Raw genomic sequence first — 22893 nt, 5'->3', positions numbered from 1 at the left:
AGCTGGGTTGGCCCTGAGGCCTCTCTCCTTGGATTCCAGATGCCCATCTCCGGCCTGCGCCCTCACATCAGCTCCCTCTGTGGGACTCAGGGTCTAAATCTGCCCTTTCTATAGGGGCACCCATCCTATTGTATTCGGGGCCACCTTAGTGACCTGATTTCAGCTCTTTCTGTACAAACTCTGCTGCAGGGCTTGCTGTGGTGGTGCCCTGGAACTGAACCCGAGAAGGAACCATGAGTGTTCAGGTTCGATCCCTGGCCTCGCTCAGGAAGGGAAGGATCCAATGTGGCCATGAGCTGTGGTGTAGGTCTCAGACCCGGCTTGGATGTGGCATTGCGGTGGCTGTGGTGTAGGCCGGCTGCCAAAGCTCTGATCGATCGATGGATCGTTCGGATGCCAAGCCTGGGAACTTCCATATGCCGCCCCAGCAGCCCCTTTCAAACAAACAAACGTAGGCAATGGAAAGACAAAGAAAAGACAGCTCCACCTAAGGTCATGTTCGGAGGTCCTGGGGGAGAAACCTTCCACATAAAAACTTCGGGTGATAGAGTTGTAGCCCCTTTTGGCAGGTGTCTCCAGTGCCAGGGATGAAGGGTCTTTTGTAAAGGAAAGGAACCTCAGTCCTGGGTTGGGTTGGGATGAAGGAGGATCGACTCCCCAAAGTGAGGGAGGAACGTTTCCAGAGTGCAGGGCACTCGAGCCGGATCAGAGCCCATGACCCAAGGCCATGAGGCATGGGGTTCCAGCCCGTGGCATATAAGGCTCTTGAAGGAACGGTGTCTAGGTGACTGAGAGGGAAGCTGAGAGAGGAGCTCCAGCGCCAGGCTGTGAGATGAGGTCCAGGCCTCATAGAACTCTTCTCCTACATTGGATTCCCAGCACCCTCTTTCAGCACGCCCTTGGCCCTGCTCTCCATAGCCTGAAGGGGAACAACTCACTGCCCACCTTTCTGGCCCCCACCCCCACATGAACAGCTGCCTTCGGTCCAAGGGCCCCAGCCAGCCTGGCCCAAGGGGTCCACCCGTCCAGCACTTGGAGCCTGATGTCTCCTTTTCGGCTTAGCTGTCTCGGGCCAACCCGAGGGAGTTCCTGGAAGCAGTGTTGTTGCAATCCTTCCTGCCCTCTGCCTGACCCAGTGTTCTCATGTAGCCAGCAGGATCCCGGGAAGCCTCACAGTGGACCCAGCCTTCAGGACTCACAGTGCTATGGTGGGTGACCTATCTCTTCCTAACGTTTGCCCATTTTGTGGTGGAATAGGTCCCGCTGTTATGGTCGTGTCTTGGCAGTGCCTTATTCCCTCGAGACACCAGACTTGGGTCAGATGTGTGGTTGGCAGGTGGTTTCTCCAAACCTGTACCTTCTTTTCACCTAGGAAAATGTTTCCATTTGATGAGGTCCGTTTTCTGTCTGGGGTAGTGTTTTGGCTGTCATGGGGAAGAACGCTTATCTTTTCATTGTTGCTGATGTTGTTGTTGCCTATTGCAGCGGTATTGATGTAGTTATCTTCCGTTTGATTGAAAGGACAGTGAGGTACCATGTTGTGATATTTCCTGCTGTGTCGAAAGTGATTCGGTCATACATACACACACACCCCTTCTCCCTCAGATTCTATGCCCATATCGACTATCACTAACTGTTGGCTAGAGTTCCCTGGGCTCTACCACAGGTTCCTGTTGGCCGGTCATTCCATGCACTCAGTGTGCAGAAGCCAGTCCCAAACCCCCAGTCCTTCCTGCCCCGGACTTGGCTCCTTTGGTACCCATCCGGTTTTCCAAGGCTGGGAGTCTGTTTCTGTTCCGTGCACACGTTCATTTGTGTCCTCTCTTTCGGTTCCACGTAGAAGTGGTATCATACGATGTTTGTCTTTCCCTGTCTAACTTCACTTAGAATGATAATTTCCAGGTCCGTCCTTGCTGCTGCAGCGTTCATGATTCCATTCTCTTGTATGATTGTGTGATGTTCCCCCGTACATATGAACCTCATCCTCTTTATCCATGCCTCGGCCGATGGACATTTAGCTTGCTCCCTTGTCTTGGCTATTGGAAATGGTGCTTCAGTGGACATTGGGGTGCATGTATGTTTTGAAGGGCCTTTCTTTCCTTTTGATGAAGTCCAACTTTCTGTTCTTTCCTTCCCTTTTGGGGTACTGTTTTTCTTGTCATGTGGAAGACCCCTTTGCCAAGCCCGAGGACCCAGAGGTTTGCTCCAATTGTTTTTTCTTAGGTGTGGTAAACGTGGCATCGTTTGTATCTATACAAATTTTACATTTGCACTGAATGTTCCATGATGAGTTCATTTTCGTATGGGATAAAACCCCTATCCCTATTCCATTCTACTGCCCTTGAGCTTCCGTATTAGAACATCCCAGGTTGGTGTATTGCTATGGAGCTATTTCTGCATTCTCTCTCTGTACACTGAACTCTGTCTGCCTCTATCCCTCCAGCAATGCCAAGCTGCCCTCCATAGAGCGTTCTCATAAGCCGAATCACCTCCCACTTTAATGTGCTTTCTCGAAATTATGTTTGATGTTCTGGTTCCTTTATCTTTTCTTTATACATTTTAGAATAATTTCATCCATGTGGGCCAAAGACAAAAAAAAAAAAAAAACTTCTGTTGGAATTTGGCCATATTCTGTGTTGAGTCTTCCCATCCATGAGTATAATACGTGTCCGCATTGTTGTAGGTCTTGTTTTGTTTTATCATACAGATGCTCTATATCAAATATGTATCCCCGGATTTCCCATTGTGGCTCAGTTTGTGACGAACCTGAAAGAGTGTCCAGGAGGATGTGGGTTCAATGCCTGACCTGGCTCAGTGGGATGAGGGTCCAGTGGTGCCACCAGCGGCAGTGTGGCTTGGACCTGGTGTTGGTGGGGCTTTGCTCTAGGCTGGTAGCTGTAGCTCCAGGTTGACCCCCTTGCCTGGGACCTTCCGTATGCCGTGGGTGCAGCCATAGAATGACCGGTATAACCAAATGCTTCAAGGTTTTGGCAAATCTTGTGTATTGCATGGTGTTTTTCGTTTTGGTACCACGTTCTTTTGTGGGATTTACACACATGATGAAGGTTTTTGTGTCGACCTTGTATACTGAGACTTTGATAAAGTGACCTCCATCTCTTCCGTGTGTCTTGGAGATTTGGTTGGCCTTCCCGTGGAAGTAGCCATGCTATCCATGAGCATGGAGAATTATGTTTGTGCCTGTCTCATCTGTAGGTCTTTCTTTGTTTTTCCTGCCATGCTGCCCTGGCTCGTAGCTACAGTACTAAGTAGAAAAGGAGAAATGAGAAAGAACTTTCGGACCTGTTTTGGATGGAGGAGGAAGACGTTCATTCTTTCACCATCACGCAGGAGGCTTGGTGTAGCTTTTTGTCGAGATGTTCTCTACGGGGTTCAAGGAGTGTCCTTCTCTTCCTAGATTTCTGAGTGTTTCCTACATGAATGGGTATGGCACATGTTCTGCAAGCGCCATGGTGACCATGTAGGTTTTCCTCAGTAATGTCTTCATGCAGCCTATAAAGTTGATGGTTGTGCATAGTAAGCCAAGCTAGTGTTCCTTGGCTAGAGTCCCTCTGAACATAGGGTATTGTCGTGAGCTTCTTTGTTCCTGCGTTTGTTGTATTTTGTGATTTGTATTTTCTTGATGCCTTGTGTGAAAACGTAGGTTGTGGATGGGAGACCTTGCATCTTTTGTATTCTATAAGCATTTCATGCCAATTGCTTCCCTCTTAACACCAGTTTGTCTGGATCCTACCACCTGTTAGGTACTGCACGTTCCTTTGCCTACCGTTCTATATATTTTCCAAGTTCTCCTGGAGAGGCCTCTTTGAGCATGGAGTCGTTCGAAGGGTGCATCTCCATGTGCACATATCTGGAGGCTTCCTTTCTTCTCATTCTCGTTGTTCTGCAATGGACAGCATATGCTTTGGGCCCAGTGGAGTGAAATGCAGTGGCTCTTTGTTTCCTTATCGTAGAGGTTCTCCAAACATCCCAGGCAGGAACGGCTCCAATATGACTGTGACAGAGGAGTGCTCTGCCTATTTCCCTTACACTGTAACCATAAGGGGATTACCTGAACATGGAAATGCCAGGCTTCTGAAGATGTGTCTGACAGGGCCAGTTCACAGCCACCCCTGCCCATTGTTGTCTGGATCAGCTTACAAGTACAGAGAGAGCCAGGGTCCAGGAGGGGGCCCAGATGCAGCGCTCTGCCGCTTTCTATGGCTGTGATCCCATGTGGGCATTGGCTACCACCAGAAGGCTGACAGGCAGGAGCCAGGTGCAGTCCCTGGCTGCGGGATCAGCACTCCCAGTGGGCAAAGCTCCAGCCTCTCTCCTACTGCCCAGGGCAGGTCTGAGCTGTGGGTGCAGCCACCAGTCTCCGAAGGCTGATGACAGAGGCACCAGGAGGCACACCCCAGCTCTGTCAGCCACAGTCCCTGGCTGTTGGCAGGGACCGTGATGTCCCAAGGAAGAAGGCCCACCTCCCAGCTGCAAGGAGGTGGTCTTGAGCAAGTCAGAACTGCCCTTTCTCGTCTTCAGCAAGCAACATTTCCATCCCTCCCTGTTGCTTCCTCCCAACCGATGCGGTTGCCAGGCTTTCTTTTTCAAACCTCTTCCAAAGAACTTCGTGAAAGGAAGGGCATCCTTACCCCGACTGACTAAGAAGCACCTCTTGAAAATAAGCAAGTTTCCCCTCACCCAACACTCTTAGCTCCTTCCAAGGACCATCCTTGCTCCCTCCTGCATGCTGCTGAGTAGCAAAATGTTGGGGATCCAGAACTCCTCCAATGACTGGTATGCTAGCAATAGCTTCTGTGACAGCAGGAAGCTCCTCCCCTCCAGGCCGAGGCGGTGAGGAGACTGTAGGTGATGGCTCTGTGCTCTGTGCCCCCTTTCAAACCCTTTGCATCCCTGCCATCTGAGGAAGGAAGGCAGTGCCTGGGAAATTACCCTGGTTACAGATGCGTCACTTGGCCTGTCTGGCAAGAGGTCACCTGTGAGCCAGAGGGCCTGAATACCCTCTGGAACACACTGCTGCGTCCCCACCACCCAAACAGGCCCTTCCAATGAGGCACGATGGCCTGGCCGTTGGAATGGCTGGACACTGAAGGTGTGCTGTCTGTGACTGGGACACAGGGGACTCAGTGCCTTGGACTTGGAGACACATGGCATTGGAAAGGCAGAACCCAGGCCAGGGGCCCCACCTCCTAAGTCAAATGGGTTTCTTCAGCCAATGCTTTGACTCCCCCTTGAGGGGTTTGGAGATGAGCCTTTCCCTGGTATCAGAGGGTCAGCTTCCCCTTGGTGTCTGTCATAGACAAAGAGTGTCCAGCCCCTGTCTCTGTCTCACACAAGCTGCACCAATCCAGCCCCTGAAATTGGGAAGCTCCTTCACCCACCCTGGGCATGGCGGCCATTTCTGTGATGCGGTGAATGTGCCATCCATTAATCCACTGTTTCCTTGTTGGATGGAGGGATGCCTGGATAGATGGAGTCTCTGATTGGCATTGGAGGGCCCCACCTGCATCATGGGGAAGTTCCCTGACTAGGGGTCGAATCAGAGCTGGCATTGCTGTTCTACGCTACAGCCACAGCAATGCCAGATCCAAGCCACATCCGTAGCCCACACCAGAGCTCAAGGCAATGCTGGATTCCTTAACCCACTGCACAAGGCCAGGGATCAAACCCACGTACTCATGGATAGCAGTCAGATTCTTCATCTTCTGAGCCATAATGGGATCTCCCTAAAATACTATTTGGTGATGGTCTGTACATCTTTCCTTCCTGCAAATTCTATTGCATTCTTTTCTTTTCCATTTTGAGTCGGCTGCTTTTGGGCCTGTGGGCTGTTCCAGGCCAGGGGTTGAGTCCAAGCTGCACCTGCTGGCCTATGGCACAGCCACAGCAATATAGGATCTGAGGCATGTCTCATACCTATACTACAGCTGACGGCAATGCCAGAACCTTAGCCCAGTAAGCCATGCCATGTCTCATGCCCACGTCCCCATGGATCCTAATCAGTGTCCTTAGAGCTGAGCCACACGAACTCCTGCTCTTTCATGTTGTAATGGATTGAAAAGCATGAGTGAATGGCTCACTTTCAGTGTGCCTACACCTCGGCATGAATCCTAGATTTTTGGCGTTTGGGGCATTTTTCTTTTTCTTTTTTTTGTTGGCTTGTTTTTCATTTTGTAAGTGGTGGCTGCCCCTCTGGCACACAGACGTTCCCAGGGACAACCCAAGATCCTTCACCCTCCTCACCCCAATCCAAAACTTATCCCTGATGACGTAAAGTCCCAGGTCTTCTTGTATCAAAAGCTCCCTGGGGGTGGATGCCAGTTGGCTGGTGAGGTTGGGACCACTGAGCTTCACATGATGGAACCTCCCCCCAAGCCATTAATAGGCCATGAGATTAAAGTCACTCACTCCCTCCTTTGTTTTGTCCTCACCGGGACTAAGAGGCCACTGCCTCCACCATTTAGCACATGGCAATAATCCCACCAAGACGATAGGATGGTCCCCCACCCACAAGGCACTGAAGCAGAAAGTCCTGTCCCTACAGCCAAGCCTTTCCCTCTCTGGACAGGCCACCCCCACGGGACCCCCTGGAGGAGTGGAGGATCACCCCAGCCTGTCATCTGGCCACCTCAAAGAGGCAGGGAGAAACTCTCTAGAGGTAAGGGCTGCCTCCAGCCTCCATTCTTATGACTGGTGAGTGTCCAGAGGGCTGAATGGCACAAAAGCAGCTCTCTATCCCCAGAATGTTCAGGGATGCAGAGCATGGAACTGATGCCCCAGAAGCCCCCTAGCCCAGCAGGCTGGAGACACAGGAATGATGAGGCTGTCCCTGGTGCTAGTGAGAGCTGTGTGCTCCCAGGAGCAGCCTGGGCATCCTTGTCTCTGTGGAGGAAAGACTTAGTCATTCACCTGTGGATCCAGACTGCCTGGGATCTCACACATGCTCCGTTCCTCTCAGATCCCCTCTCTGTCCTCAGAGGACCCATCTCTGAGGACACAGGCACATGCAAGACGACAGTGGACCAAGTGAATTTCACAACAGAATGATTTTATCCATGTTTTACATCCCCCATCGCAAAGGAGCTACTGTGCCCACCCACACACACCCAGACCCAAGTCCCCACCACCTAACCCCACCCACCCCCACCCCCTCCTGGCTCTGGTCATTCTGTCCTTCCTCCCCACCCCTATGGCAGCCAGGATGGTTGCTGGGACCTGGAGGAGCCCAAGGCTTCCATGGGGGCTGCCCAGTTGGACTGGCCTGGAGGGCTGGCCCACCATTCCCTACTGGCTGCAGTGCCGCTTCCTTCTCCTCCGTGGGACACATGGGTCACACCTGCTCCTTTTTGGCTGGGAAGGGTCAACCAGCTCTAGAGCCAGGGTGTGCCTCCCAGAGCCTCGCAGGTCAGCCCTAGGCCTGGCCAGGTCCTCAGCAGCAGCCAGGCCTCCACACCGAGCCCGCTTTCTAGACTTGGCAGCTTCCAGGGGGCCTGAGCTGAGGCCCATTCTCTGGGGAAAGGGGGCCTGGGAAGCTTGCTGAGCCCTCTGGCCTTCAGTGCAGACAAGACCCGAGGCAGGGACAGGGCTCTGTGGCAGCCCCCAGGGCAGCAGGCTGTGGTGAAGGCCCAAGAGGAAGGCCAGGCTGGGGAGCTCCTCCTCATCCTCACTGAACCCGTGACCCAGCCCTGGGGCTCCACTAAGAGGAGAGGCCTCCCTGAGACCCTTGCTGGCCCTGGGTCCTGATGGAGGGCCCGAGCGGTTTGTGCCCTGGTGAGGAAATGGCTGTGCAGTTCCAGCCTGAGGGGGCTCCTGATGTCCTGGAGAGGGCACAGAGCCTTTGTGCCTGAACAGGCCCCTGTCTGTTTGGTGGTGCCTTAGATGGCCATGGAAATCCATCTGGGGTGTACAGGTTTCATCTCTGACCCCGGGCTGTGGGCCTTGCTCGTTCCTCTGGGCATCTTGTCGGGCCACAGACTCTGAAGGTCTTGAGTCCAGGTGGGGTGCCGTGTGATTGGGAGTGGCTGGCACCCCGTCGTCCTCCTCCGAGGCCAGAACTTGTGTCTGCACCAGCTGGTGGGAGAGAGGCGGACAGTGAAAGCTCTGCACCCTCCAGGGAGAGCCGGGGCTTATGGGCAGGGGGAGGTGAGATGGGACTCACATCCACAGACAGAGCCTGTGGCCCTCCTGCCTTCCTCCTGCACCTTCTCCCCAGCAGGGTCCTTGCCCTGTCCCCAGCTCCCCTCCTCCCCTTCCATTCCTCCTGCCCTGCACCCACCTGGGCAGCCTCCCGGGTGCAGGGCCTCTCCGTCAGGGGAGGGAGGGACAGAGCCTTCAGGGCCTCCTGCTCTAGGGCCCTCCCCGGCCCTGGCTGACCTGGGTCCTTTCCTCCTGGATTTCCAGGGTCACCTGGGTTCCCACCCTGCCCCCAGTCTCCCTAGTGTCAGTCCCTCCCCTGGCCACCTCTTCAGGGGAGAGTCCTTCCTCCTGCTGCAGCTCCTCAGCCAGGCCCGAGAGATCCAGCTCTGGTTCTGGGGAAAGCAACTCTGCCAGGAATCGGGGGTGAATGACTGCCTCCACCTGGAATGGAAGGAAGAGGCTGTGAGCAGCCTTTGCAGGAGTGCCCTGGGAGTCGGGAAGGCCTGGGGGAAATGTGACTAGCAGAGGCCAATCCAGAGACCCCCTCACAAAGGGGGAGCTTTCAAACTCCCATAGGTATTGTCTACTCTCACATAAACACACACACACTCACAAGCAGGTGCACATGCAGACACATGGGCTCCAAAGCACCAACACATAGGCACCGACACAGACACACAAAGGCCTCCAAAGAGAGAGACACACACACATGTCCAACTTACACGTCCACATATACACATCCTATGCACCAAAGTACACTCAGACACACAGGAAGACACACAGATGTCAGGGTCAAGGACCAGAGCCTAAATCCCATTATCCTGGGCCAAAGCCAAAACTAGGGTGCCAAGAGCATCTCTCCCTGGAATCCTGGAGTCTCAGACTCCAGGCCCAGCCCACCTTGGTGTCAACGTCCTCCTGGGAACACAGCTTGTCCACGTAGCTGAGGAGATCCGGGTCTGGGAAGCAGCCGTCCTCGTCCTGTGGCAGCTCATATCCATCCTCTCGACATTCCATATCTGACTCCCCTGTGGCTGAGGGGCCAGGACCCACCAGTGCCTGCGGGATGTCCCCATGCTCCCTGCGAGCCTCAGGGGGAATCTCCTTGGGGGCCTTGTTCTCCAGCAGCTGCCAGGCTCTGCGTGGCCTTGTGTGGGTGTGCTGGACCCTGAGGCCGTGATTCCTTGGAGCACAGGCTGAGGCAGAGCAGGAGGAAGGGAAAGTGAGGGGACCCAGTGCCCAGATGCTGACCCCTGAGCAGGCACAGGGGAGGGCATTGTTGTGGGGCAATGGATATGCCTGTGGGCAGGGGGAGGAGCAGCTAGAGCCTCAGGTTTGGTGGGAGGCCAGATTCAAGTCTGGGACAGGTAAAAGTCAGGTGTGAGAACCTGTGGAACATCTAATGATCAAGGGTCTCCCCACCAGCACACTTGCTAGGCAGATTTCACAGGGGCCCCTTAGACAGGGAGGAGGGTGATGAGGTTTTACATGGACCAGGTCCACACCCCAGAGGGGAAAAGGGGGACTGAGCCCCCCTCAGGGGTTATCCGTGTTGAAAGTCCAATGCCCCCTTGAGGGAAAAGGACCAATCTGGGAACAGGAACCAGGCCTAGGCCTCTCTTACCTGTGCCTTGACGTCCAGGGGGAAGGTGATTCACAGACTGAGTGCCCCTTTTGCGGGATGTGGGTTCCTGAGGAGCCAGCTTTGGTGGAGCTGGAGGAGGCATGCCCTGTGCCCGCGATGTGCAGGCCACGTTCCCCATCCTGATCTCATCTTCTGCCTCAAATTGCAGGAACCTGGGGGGTGTTGAGGGACAGGCCCCAGTGAGAAAACCACCTGGGCTCTGGAGCCCACCCAGGGCAGCAGGACCGAGGGGGTGAGGAGAGGGTGTCCTTGGGGCTGTCAGGGCCCTGTGAGGTGCTGTCACAGCAGGGAGCTGCTCTGGTGCAGGTCCAAGATCTGGGCCTCCTCCTGCCTGGCCAGCCCTGGAGCTGGAGGGCATGGCCCAGCAGAGACCCAGGTCAATCTCTGGGACCAGGCTTAGGGACACCTGGTGGGTGGTGGGGGACCCTGCTCATGTGCCCCCTGACCTTGTCTGACCCAAACAGTGGAGATGGCCAGTGGCCTGGTCAGGCACGTGTCCCCACAGAGCCCTTGCCCGAACCCAGAACCTGGGGCTGGGAGTGAGAGTGCGGGAAAGCACGCATGAGACAGGGCCCAGCACAGGCTGGAGTGGGAATCCTACCCTTAGAGGTGAGGCATCTCTTGCCACTGAGAGCTAGCTGCTCCTTTGGTTTTGTTTGGAAACTAGGAGATTCACATGCAGAAATGACAGGGAGGGCCAGAGACCCATGGGCTTCCCCAAGGATGGCCCTTTGCCCATTCCAGCCATCGCTGATGAGGAGAGGCCTAGGACACACTAGGTCAGTGACGGTCAGGCACCCAGCATGAAGGGGTGCCAGGCTGCCGGGTGGAGTCCTCACCCCTGCACAGCCCCCATGCCTTCAGGGGACCCCCTCCTGGGCTGCCGTGCTCCCCAAGGCCATCCTGAGACCTCCCCACATCAGCATCACGGTAGGGCAGAGCTCCTGGGACAGGCAGGCTGGAAGAGCCAAGCTCTCCAGGTGGCAGAGGGGATTCTGGAGGCCAATAGGGGTTGGGGATTCAGGGAACAGGAGGTGTCAGGTGCCAGCCTCCTCTTGCATTCCCTCTGATTGTTAGCACCATAGCCAGATCCTGCCCTGGGGCCTGCCCATCACCCACCACCCACCCCACCATGTCGCCCATGGCCCAGGACCCTGACTCACTTTGCTGCCATTTCATAAAAGGCCATCCTCTCAACGGTGCTCATGTGCTGCCATTCCTGCATGGCCTGCCGCATGCCCTCCTCCAGCGTCATGGTGGGTTTCAGGCGAGCCAGGGTGCGAAGCACTGGGCTGTAAGCCCTCAGGGTCAGTCTCTTGGTACAGCCCAGCCCCCAACTGCCCAACCCCACCCAGCTCCAAGGCCTCCATGGGCCCCAACCCTGCCAAACCCAGGCTCAAGAGGGGGAGACGAGGGTGTTTGGAGAGCAAACGCAAGCCTTCCTGGTTTCTGGTGCCACCACCTCCCACTCACCAGAGGATGATTGTCCACTCCCAGGCTATAGCTGGGACACTGTGTGGCGGGGAGCAGGTTGCCATCTCATATAAAATACAGTCCCCTCAATGCGGGAGGGCAGGCGCCAGTCTACCAGCTAACAGGTCTGAGAAGCCCAAGGATTCTTGTGCCCAGGTCTCTGCACTAGATGGCCTAGTCCCCCTTTTCGGAGGGACCTCGGGTCTAGGAGGGATGTTCCTGCCAGGCTCACAGCTCTAGGAGGATAGACCCTTCCCCTTAGTATAGCTCGACCACCTCCCCGTTCACACTGGACTTCTTCAGAACAACAAGGACCGGGCATGCAGAAAGCTCTGTCCTGGGCCTGAATGTCCTAAGCCTTATCTGAAGTGATACCCACTGGCTGCCATAGGCCCAGGTCCATGTTGAAAGGAGGTAGCACCAGAGAAGCAGGTCCCATTCACCCTCTGGCTCCTCTGGCTCCTCACATCTGAGCAGGACCCTCTCGGACTGCTCTCCTGCACTCAATGTTATCATGGCAGTGCAGAAAGTGAGACAACTGGTCTTGCATGGTGGTGGTAGCTGAGCTAAGGCAAGGACGGGATGTCATGCACTGGACGTGGGACACATCTGAGTGCAGACGTGCCTCCTCATAGCATGGACATTGCTGTCAACCCTCCTTCTCTCGAGGTGAAAGGATGCCTGGAAACATTAGCAGGGTGTCCATGCCAAGGTCCTGTATATGCGAAGGCTCCAGCTGAGCTAATGAGGGTCTGAGAGGTCACTTACTTGAGAAAGCAGGAGAGAGCTTCCGCATCGGGGCTCTGGGGCAGGTGGCTGCGGGCCAGGGACTTGAAGCGCTGCCAGCGTCGGAAGTTCAGATAGACGCTCTTATGGTGAGAGGCGTCCTCCTGAGGGCCCGTGTGCTGGGAGGCATGCAGGCTGCCTGCCCCAGAGGTGCCATGTGGCCACGGCCCAGAGCTCGCTGGGGGCAGGATGAAGGCCATCTGGGCAGCTGGTGGTGCAGCTTGAGGAGGAAGGCCTGGGGCCAAGCCTCCCTTGCCAGCCTGAGCTACTGCAATAGCTGGGGAGGCCACCCCACTGTCCCCCGCAGGGCTTGCTCTGCAAAGGGGTGCAGGACACAAAGCACTCCCCATGAGGGCCCTGGAAGCATTCCCATTGAGGGGGGCCTGAGGGCACCCAAAGGCCTGAGACTGGTGGGGCAATGCTGACCTCCCTCCTGACCAGACTGGGACAGGGATGTTGCCAAGCCCTGGGGCAATGGGGCCATGGTCAGCAGGAGTCACCCGAGGTGTCATGGGGTGAGCTGGCTGCAATAGGGTGCTGCCAGGCAGGAGTAATGGGGCCATGGGCGGTGGCAGGTGCTGCTCCCAAGCTGGCTGGTGTTGGGAGCCAGGAGTGAGGGGAGGATAGGAGCGTGAGGACCCAGGGTGCATGACCACATCCGTGCCCAGCAGTGGAGATGCTGTGGAGAGAAAGGAAAGGGGTGAATGGAAGAGGAGAATGGGCGACATGGGTGGAAGCTCTCTGGGGACTCAGAGGGCACACCTCAGTGGGAGAGGGCATTTGGCCCGAGGAACCTGTGTGTTGTGCAGATGTCATGGAGGGATTTTCATGGTCTTGACCCACGCACCAAGTTCCCTGCCCCTGTCTACCGAGAAATGCTCAGCTCAGCAGCAGGGATTGGAGAGCCTCCCTGAAGAGCTCCCTGACACCTCGTCCTCACAGGCTGTCCCCACGTCCTGGACCTGAGAGGCCATCTACTCTGAGCATGCCCCTCAGCAAGGTCACTGGCAGGTAAGGGTCTTCTCCAAGGTTCTTCCAGGCACCGTGAGGCCTTTGATGGACCTCCACTGTCTAAAGTCAAAGGGCCTCACATCCTCCTCAACCCTTCCTCTCGGGATGCTCAGCACACATCTGTTCTGTCATTCTTTTCCTGACCTCACACAACACCTCTCAAAGGCTGCGAAGATCGCTCTGCACACAGAAGCCTTAGACAAACACAGAACAGCCCCACCAAGCATGCACCTGCCTCTCGGAACCAACCACAGTGGACACTTCACGGGGGCTAAGGTGTGCCACCCCATCCCGATGGCCCTGAATCCCTCCCACCATGCAGTTCTGCTCCTCAGAGAGAAGTCTGAGAAGTCGGTGTGTGTCCCCTGCATTTTTGCCACTTCCCATCCAGGGTTGGCTTCCAAAGATGAGCACGGGCCCAGGGTGGCTCATCTGACATGGGTCATGGGAGTAGAGGCTGCCTGGGGCCCTTCCCCTTCCAGCTCCCAATAATGGAAAGTGAGGACAACCTGAGAAGCAGGCAGGAGTCAGGTGCCATTGTGAGAAAACCGCCCATTCAGGAGAAGGAGGTACATGCCACGAGGCACCGAATTGACCTCCACAGGTGTCCTAGGAGGTTTCAGAGTAGCAGACTAGATCATCTTCCTGCTTCTGTGGTACACCTCTTCACCCCCCCCTTTACAAAGGAAGCAGCCTTCCTAGGCATTCCACCTGCACCAGCCTCTCTCCACATGTAGTAGTAGTGACTTGAAATAGGAACACACTCTTCATCTCAAAGCCAGGCCTCAGCTTCTGCCGTGAGACACCTGACAAACTGCACCATGTCTGCAGAGACGTATTTCCACAAAAGGGAAACCAATACAGAACACCTCAGGCCCACGAGTCCTAGCTTGGGTGAAGTCACCTGGTTGCCCACCCCTTGTGGGATCCAAGGCCACAGTTGCCTGACCTGAGAAGTGAGTTCTGGGCGGGATGGAGGGAAACGTTCTGGGTGGTGGCAGCGAGAGTCACATCCTGCCCAGCTCAGTGCAAACCTTTCCTGAGCATGTGGCCACAGACAACACCCACCAGCACTGACTCGTTTTCTGACTATATCCTCCCATTCCACGCCCCCATTAGCCAGAGTATGCTCCGGTTCCAATCCCTTAGAGAGGTCTGGTGAGGCGAGCTTCAGATGCCTGAGGACCACAAGGCGGGGCTAGGCTTTCCCCATGACCCACCCAGGGCCAGCCACAGGACACTGGCTCCACACACGTTCCAAGTGGCTTGTCTCCCTTCTAGAAACCGCCAACCTGCCTGCTGCCATCCTGCCTCCCCAACCAGAGCAAGGCCTCTTGAACCACCTCCAAGCAGCTGTCCTCCCCAGGGCAGCCTCAGGTTTCTACAGGCTCCCCAGCTCAGATGTCCCTGGGGTGCAGTGCTCTCGCCTTCCTCCCCTTCCGTCCAACTCCATGTCCACAGTGAAGGGTCCCAAGGGAAACCCAGGGATTTGAGGGAGGCCCTTTCTCTTGGAAAACAGCCCCTGCCTAGGGGCTTACCGCCTTCTGAAGCCATTCCCACAGGCATGGGCCGGGACTACCACGGGCTGGTGGCCTCAACGTGGACAGTCAAGAGCAGGACCCAGCGAGGGACTTGCCCCAACAGACGCTCAGGACGCAAGTAAAGGAGCCCAAGTTTGAATCTCAACAGTAGAATGCGGGCCTCCAGTCATTCTGCAGTGGGGGAGGGGCCGAGGGCAGGTGAGCCTGGGTGGGGGTGGGGTGCCATTCCATGCTGGCTTCTGCAGGGAGGCAAGAACCAGACGTTTCTTCCACCTTATGCAGGGGCCAGACAATTGTCGAGTGCCTCGTCAGGCAATGTATGTGTTGGTTTTCAGAATCACAGCACCAAGGTTTGTCTTGATGTTCCCTTTCCCTTTGTTATTCATCAACTTGTTTGTTGTCTTTCAACCTGCTCAGCTTCCGTCCTGGCTCCAGGCTCCCTTCCCCAGAGGCCAGACTTTCTGAACAAAATTCACCATTTATCATCTAATAACCACTTGAGTTTTCTTGGCCACCTGGAACCTAATGTTTATGGTTTGGCTTCTCTCAGCAGACCCACCATTTGTGATTGGTGTGTGTCCGTCTTTCCTAAGGAAGCCGTCCTTGTGTGCCAACCAGCATCCAGCAGGACCCACCTTCCTCATGTTCCCTTGTGCTGGAAAGGCCCAGCCTATCCAAAAAGCCGCTGCACAGCCCACGTGTCCAAGACCAGAGATCAGTCTGACGTGTTTCCAATATGATGATATTGCTGGTAAGTCTTGGAGCTTTTACCCTTTAAATGTTTGAATGTAACATTTTCCACAAATCCTCCCTTCTCAGGGATCACAGTCCAGGAGTTCTGAGTAGAAGATGGAGTGCAGAGTCCTCCTCCCCCATTTTTCCTCTGTCCACTCAGTCCTTGTTCCCACCAAGGATCAGAGATACCTGCTTCATTCACATCTTTTCAGAGATCTTTTGGGCAAGGAACATTGATTGCCATCCGTTTGCCTTTGCAGGTAGTATTCCTTTGTCTCTGGTTGAAATGTACCATGTGCACAGGGAACTCCATCTTGGACTTGTGATGGAAAAGGTTGGGGGATAATGTGAGAAAGTGATTACATATGTATCCTATATAGATATATATGTATCATATATCATATGTACATACATCTGTCTGTAGGACAGGGTCCTTTGGCTGCACAGCAGAAGTAGATCAAACATTGTAAATCAACTGCAGTGGAAAACATAACCTCTTGTAAGATCAAAGAGTTCCTATTGAGAAAAAGTAAAAATGGAAGCTAGAAAATTAAATTGCAGCCCCGTAGACCTGAGTGTCTTTCCTTTTGTTGCCTTCCTACTGATATCGTGGCTCCTCTGTTACTGGATGCATTTTTAACATGGGAGTTGCTCCATTCTCTTGAAATTCAATGTGCTGAAAGGGCAGAGTGCTCAAAGCCAGGCAATAACAATAGTAAATGTGCAGCTCCATTTGAGTTTTTCATTTCCCATACACAGTGCCTGCATTTAGCCTGACCTGTGTCCCGTGCACCATTTTGGACATATCTTTACTGCAAGTACTTTCCCTGTGTATCTGAAGTTTACCTTTCCCTCAGAATCAGCATGCATCTGGCAAGACTTGCCCATAAGGGTACCATATTAGGCTACAGGGAGTGGGCAGTTCTTGAGGGGATGAGACTTGGAGTGGAGACCAAAGGTGCCTTTTGGTCCAACCCAAAAGAAAATGGCAAAGGGACCCCAAATCTGCAGGCTCTTTGGATGAAATGGCAATGGAAGAGCCAAGATATACTAGTGCGTCGTTGAGCTTTATGTGGTTAAGGACAGAAGTAAGGGAGGAGAAGACAAAATCTTCTCTTTCCTTATGTGAAAGAACCAGATGTGTGTGTGTGTGGGGGGGTCTCTTGGTTTAATTGCTTTCTCCTTTGGGGGACACACGTGCTGCCTGTGGATGTTCCTAGGCTAGAAGTCATATCAGACGTGCACGAGCAGGCCTCTGCCATAGCCAGAGCAATGTGGGATCCAAGCTGCGTCTACAGGGCCTACAGCACAGCTCAGGGCAACCCCGGATCCTTATTCTACTGAAGGAGGCTGGCATGGAGTGTGCATCCTCACAGATCCTAGGGCGGTTTATGTCTGCTGAGCCATGATGGGAATTGCTGGCTTTTGTAGGTGTGAAAACATCGACTGCCCATGATGTGGGTGTTCCCTTTGACACAGTGCCAGCTTTTTATCCACCAATGTCCAATCTCCACGTGTCCAAACCCACTCGCATCAACGTCCTCCCCAGCAAGCCCTGCTTAAAAGCTGGTGCATTTCCTGTCTGCATCCCATACCCTTGCTCTTGAGCATCGAGGCTCGTCCTTGCCTATGGTGCTGTCTGCATGGGTATCAACGTAGCATCCCTGACACAGCCAAACGGATACACACCTGAAGAAACATTCAGATTGGGAGTTAAGGTCAGCTAATCACGATGCAAATGATAGGAATGCATATGTCCGTCTTGTGTGGTGAGAGGCGAGGTCTCGGGAACATCATCAAGGGAGGTGAGGGGTGAAAACCTCCTAGGACTGCAAGCAAATCTCTTGGGAGGCAAGAGTCCCTGTGTGCAGTAGCAGAACTACAATTCCTCCTGATGTTAGGGTGTTGGGCAAGGAAGGAGAGGTTGAAAGGATTGTTGCAGATTGAGAAAAAGGAGTTGTGTGGGTGCTTCCGAAGCTTCTTGCCCCTTGCAAAGGAACAAGGACTCCAAAGAGGGTGAGAAGCTGAGGCGAGAGTATCTCCTGCAATGCCATGGTGAGCTTTGTAGGAAGAAACTCTGGAATGGGGCACTGCAAAACTGAGCACCATGGGAATAGGGCTCTCTATTGGAGCTTTTATACTGAAGAAACATTTCAAGGGTTTTCAAACAAGACCTTCATATGAGAAGATTGCTGAGGCACCCATTGTACCCAGGCATTCAGGAAGGCCAGGCTTCCTTGCTGCTTCCTCCCCTTCTTCAGCCACTCCTGCAATTTGTTACAAGATTCTCACGCATAGCTCAGATGTAGTATTTGTGGGGGTTTCTTGTTTGGTTGGTTTTGAATTGTTCTTTCCCCAAGACAATGGTTTTGCTACTGTACAGCATGGTGACCCACGTACACACACATGTACACATTCTAGTCTCTCCCATGAGCATGCTCCCTCACAAGTTCCCAGTGCTACACAGCAGGATCTCATTGCTAATCCACGCCAAAGCCAATCCTTTGCATCCCTTCACCCCAAGCTCCCAATCCACCCCACTCCCTCCCCAGATGTCGTATTGGCATGAGTCTTCTCAGGGACACTGACACAAAAGTTGCCTTGTGGAAACGAGGTGCTCCCAATCCTTCCATCATTTTTGACTGATTTGGACTTCTGAGGGCCGCATCCATGGCATCGGGAGATTGCCAGGCTAGGGGTCCAATCAGAGCTGTGGCCCCTGGCCTATGCCAGTGCCACAGCAATGCCAGATCCCAGCCGTGATGGCAACCTACACCGCAGCTCACCTCAACACCCACCGGGCGAGGCCAGGGGTGGAACCCGCAACTTCATGGTTCCTAGTCAGATTCGTTTCTGATGCACCATGACACGAACGCCTTCTGTTGTTCATTATTTTATACTACCTCAGAACCCTACATCCCGACATCGGAGAGGCAGAGGTTGTCAAATCAGCTGCACTGTAATGAGGGAAACCAGTCATGGAAGTGGGTGTCTCAACGTCTTTTGGACCATGAGCTCTGATTGTTCCTGCAGAGAGCTTCGGGGCAGGCACTGGCGGCTGAGGAGAAACATCTCTGGAGATGGATCACTAGCATCAGGAGACAGTGAACCTTCCACTCCCACATGGAAATTGAAAGGCACCGAGAGATCCCAGGTTTGTGTCTTGTGGACGTTTCAAGTCTGTGCCCTTGGGAGCTCTGGGTGTCATCAGATAGATGTAAGGGTCTTGAGAGGTATCCTGTGGAGGAAGAAATGCTCTGAGGTTGCCACGGACCAGAAAAGGGATCTGAGGGTTCAAGTTTCTTTGGCGAGCATTCCCAAGTCAGGTGGGCATGTTGAATCTGCTGCTACTTCTTTGTGGGTGGATGGCCACCTGAACTTCCATGATGTCGTGCCAGACGTAGGGAGGGAGAGGAATAGTGTTCCCAAAGTACCTGCTGTCTTGTGACTGGCCAAGAGGGTCAAGTTTAGCTCACCAGCATAACCAGGACAACCAGAACCATACAAAGGAGACACACCTGTGCACCAACCTTTATTGAACAAGCTCCATGTATTAAAGAAAGACATGAAGAACAAACATGCGTGGAGAATCGAGGCATTTGGAAATTCTCTAGGCACGGTGACAGGAGCACCATCTCTGAAGAGAGGTTCCCAGATCTCCAATTGCGTGCTAGAATGGTTCTTTAAGGGATCCATCCAAATTGCTAGGGGAAAGACCCTTCTCTTTGTAGACAAGCAAATCCCAACCCAAAGAGTCCACACAGCCTAAGGTACTGTGGCCCAAAGGGCATGAATGTCCTTGGCCCACTTTGAGGATTCTGTGCTTAGGCTGGATCTCTGCAAACTCTTGTATGGGGATCCTATCTAAATGCATGGGTTTCACCGATGCAGTATGACCGTGGGGGCTCATCTCCCAAGAGATAGGGTTTAAGAAGAGATGGCCACAGAAGCTCCCAGGGAGAAGACAGGAAGACAACCCCAGAGAGCTTTGCAGCGAATGCAAATCCTCCATGACATTCCTGTCTTGTAGGGAGTTCCTGGGCCAGCTCTTCTGATGCTTCCTTCCCTCCCTCCTCTTCCCACCTGTCCCCTGCTGACTGAGCTGTTGTGCACAGAGACTACCATCCTCCAACCGCTCCTAGTGTCTGTTGAGGAGGGTCCGCTTGGGTAGTCAGTAGCGCACGTGGGAGCAAAGAGGGTGGTTTCCCAAGGGGTGGCCTGCCTGAGGGTGGGACCCGTCATGGTGGCCTTTAGCGTTCATTCCATGACAGCCCTGCTAAGGAATATGGGGACTCTTCAGCCATTGGGTGTGACCGCTCTGTGCTCTTGTGCACGCTGCAGACTCCTTGTGCCCTCCTCCATTGGGTTTATGCCCGCATGGAGCTCAGGTCCGGAGCAGTGTTTCCACCACAGCTTTTAGCAGCACTGTGGATCAGGCTGCTGGGAGACTTGAGGGACTGTGCGGCCTATGGAGGCAGGGGACTAAAGTGTGTGAGTGATTAAAATGGGTGGCATTCCAGTGTGCCGTCCATTCCAAAGCATAGGAAAGCTCGAAGGAAGAATTTCCAATTTGAAAACCCTCATGGGGTTCACAAGAAGTAGCTCAGGGCACGGGAAAAGGAGTGAAGATGTACCATCCAGGCTGCTAGTTTCACTGGTGTCTTCCTTTTTCACATACCAATGTCAGTCAGCACTTTTGTTCAAAGGGCATGCTTGGGTCTCTGTTGGGGGCAGCCTTGCTGAATGTAGTGCTGACCACCTAGTTGGAGTCGGATGCAAATCGTGATGGATTTTCAAGCCTATGGGAGATTGGTACAAGGCTACCTGGTGGTCGGGAATCTGGTAATGCGTCAAATGTGAGGGTTGGTTGAGTTTTGTCTATGGATATGTGTGTAAGGGGAGATCATGCCTGTGTTTGGGGGAGCGTTTGTCTTTGGAGGGTGCTGAGATGTAACCGATGCATAGTCCTGGAGCTGGCGTTTAGGTGTTTGTAAGTTGGTGTTCAGGGGCCTATTTTTCATGGATGTTTTCCGCCATGAAGTTGGGGATTGTGTGTCTCCTGGTGGACTTGGTAGGATTATCTGCCTAGGCCTCAGGGCAATGTTAGGGAAGTCCAGGGGCCGATCTGTGTATTTGTACCTTTGGGGCCTGTAGTGAAACTTCGTGGTTGGGACTTGACCCCAGCCAAAATTGAGAGTGGGACTGGAATCTACCTTGCCCTCAGCTTGGCACCTCAAGCCAGGATCCCAGGTTCAGAGAGGATTCGAGCGCACAGACTTCTTCTTTTTGGTGGCATCTGCCCCATATGGAGTTTCCCCGTCCACGCACGGAATGCCACAGCAGCAATCGGGACCACTGCAGTGAACACTCAGAATCCTTAGCCTTCCATGCCACAAACGAACGCCTCGACCTGCTCAAACCCACTGTCTTTGCACTGTCAGACCCCTCACCAGGTGTCAGGATTTGATGAAGCTCTGGTTCTTCTGCTTCGTGGCAGGAAGAATTTGGCATGAAGCAAAGCCCCAGGTAAAGTGTGAGTTTCGGAGCATAAGACCCTGGGGGGAGATATGCGTAAGCTGTCCAGGGAGCAGAGCAGCCCCAAGAACCAAGAGAGCTACATTTCTAGAATGCAAGGCCCAGTGGGGAGGGGAGAAGACTGCCTTCTTCCTCATTGGAGGGTGGATATCAAGGCTTCCATCTCCAGCTCCTCCTTGTGCCCTATATGGATGGTGTGCCCTGGGCTGTCACAGTGCTTGTTCAAATCGGTGTGTATTGCCAGGAGTTTGGTCGTATATCAACTGGGGTAATTCATCTCAGGTTTCCATCTCCTGTCCTCTTTTACCTAGGCGTGTCCCCTCTCCCCTGTGTTTCTGTCTGGGTGAGGTGCAGAAATGCTCTTTGTCCAGAACTCTTCTCTCTTGACCTCATGCAGCAGGACTCGATCTCCACATCTGTTGTCTTGTGCTTGAACTCTTGGGGGTTGGGTCTTGAGCGTGTCTGGCACTTCGATGCATCTGGTCTTCCTTCAAGTCGGGTAAGTCATGGCTGGGTTCCTTTTCTTGAGTGATCATCAGCTTTAGACCATTTCGAAGACCCCTTTAAAGCTTGTCTTTAACCCATCCCCCATGGGCGGTTTCTGCTCTTTAAGGATCCTCCTCTGCCCTTCCCTTTAGGATGAATATTTGTGTGTTCATGGCCTGTCATATGGCTCTTTGCTTTTTTGTGTGTAGCACATGTTCCAGAGCCGTGCATGTGTCTTTTGATGTGTAGAGGGTGAGTCGGCCTATCTTCTGGGACTGGTGAATGCTAAATAGGTCGGCGTGCCGTATTGGTATGCTTCTGGATTCTGCACGCTCGAAGAGTGCAGGCCCTTGGATGGAGCCTTGGGGAGTGTGGGTTTATGGATATGCCGAGAGTGTGTTATATGCGTGTTTGGAAGAAAGCACGTAGGGTGCTAGGTTTGTAATTGTGTCGTGTACTGAGTAATTGCGGGTCTGCTTGGGTCTTTTGGAGAGTTGTGTGTAGAATGCGTTTGAGTGTGTATTCCAGGGGCATGGGCATTTGGAGGCATATTCGCTGGGGCTATGCCCTTGTAGTTTTCAGGAGGGACATGATAGGCTTATATTGTGGGGACGTGGGGAAGTGTGTGTCTGCTGAAGAGATGAGGTTCTGTGTTTCTACAGGGTCGTGGGAGACGTGCATTTCTTGGTGTGAGAAATATGTGCTGTGGTTATGTGTTACGAGTTTGCAGATGGATGAGCTGGGTCCTAGGATCATTGGATATGTGGAAGTCATTTCCTATGTGGTTTGCTGGTGATAGGTCCATGTGTCGTTCCTGTGTCTACTCGTTTGTGTGTCTATCACCAGGTGCATGAATGACCAGGTTGTGTTCCTATGGTATGGAGGTGTTGGGAGCGTGCCACGTTGCTTCTTGGCAGAATGCCGAGGTGTTTCTACAGGTCCTAGGTACGAAGAGATGGTGTGTCCACATTGAGGGTGAGGGCTGAAATACATATGCAGTTGACCCCCACACAGGTGCAGTGTCCTGGCAGGGCGGTTGTCTTCTGCAGAGGTGGCACCATGTGTAGTGTTTGGGGCATCTGTATGTTCAAGGGTTGGGAATATTTGTCTGTGTGTGTCCATAGGTGTTTGAGACGTGTACATGTGTATTAGTACGTGTAGGCGGATTGTGGCTGTGTGTGTATTTGAGGTCCTGGGGCTTCTGTAGTATGTATTTGGAGGGATGTCAGAGGTAGGTGTGTGTGTTTGGAAACAAAGAAATCTCATAGGCGATGTGTGTGTGTTCTGGAATCCTGGCCTAGAAGTCCTGTAGGGCTGTGGCCTTGCCTATGGGCTGTGCGTGAGGCGACTGTTAGGAGCTGGTGGTAGTGAGCCTGTATACGAGGTAGTCATTGTGTACCACTGGTCGGTGTTTGTGTTCAGGCCCCTGTTGGGTATGTGCATGTGAAGACCTCAGGTGGTATAGTTTTGTTTGTGGGGAAGTGGGTGGAGTGGGGGGTGGCCGTTTCTTGTCTTTTCAGGGCAGAC

The 22893-nt window shown here is 53.6% G+C and overlaps 1 protein-coding gene across 3 annotated transcripts in view; it reads right to left on the bottom strand.

Moving 5' to 3' along the window:
• LOC146396372 (NUT family member 2G-like) overlaps positions 1-14764 on the bottom strand; it is a 93828-nt gene extending 79064 nt beyond the window's left edge. Inside the window, exons 1-7 of one of the 3 annotated variants that reach the window (XR_014827205.1) lie at positions 14608-14764; positions 12041-12737; positions 10963-11091; positions 9779-9951; positions 9055-9350; positions 8479-8595; positions 7146-8088 (exon numbers count right to left, since the gene is read on the bottom strand). Coding sequence is in view for 2 of the 3 variants with exons in the window: in XM_084995962.1 (XP_084852088.1) it covers positions 7303-8088; positions 8479-8595; positions 9055-9350; positions 9779-9951; positions 10963-11091; positions 12041-12737; positions 14608-14635 (2226 nt within the window). In the remaining variant the exon portion in view is untranslated. Of the gene's footprint in view, positions 1-7045; positions 8089-8478; positions 8596-9054; positions 9351-9778; positions 9952-10962; positions 11092-12040; positions 12738-14607 lie in introns of those variants that run through there. The other 2 variants (XM_084995962.1, XM_084995963.1) reach the window with 2 other exon arrangements.
• Positions 14765-22893: the final 8129 nt, after the last annotated feature.

This window comes from Sus scrofa, chromosome 14 (assembly GCF_054392235.1).
Source record: "Sus scrofa isolate SSC_HxYL_T2T_F1_AM1 chromosome 14, Sscrofa_HxYL_maternal_Yorkshire_Landrace_v2.0, whole genome shotgun sequence".
Taxonomy (NCBI): domain Eukaryota; kingdom Metazoa; phylum Chordata; class Mammalia; order Artiodactyla; family Suidae; genus Sus; species Sus scrofa.
This window is presented reverse-complemented; position numbering and strand designations above follow the sequence as displayed.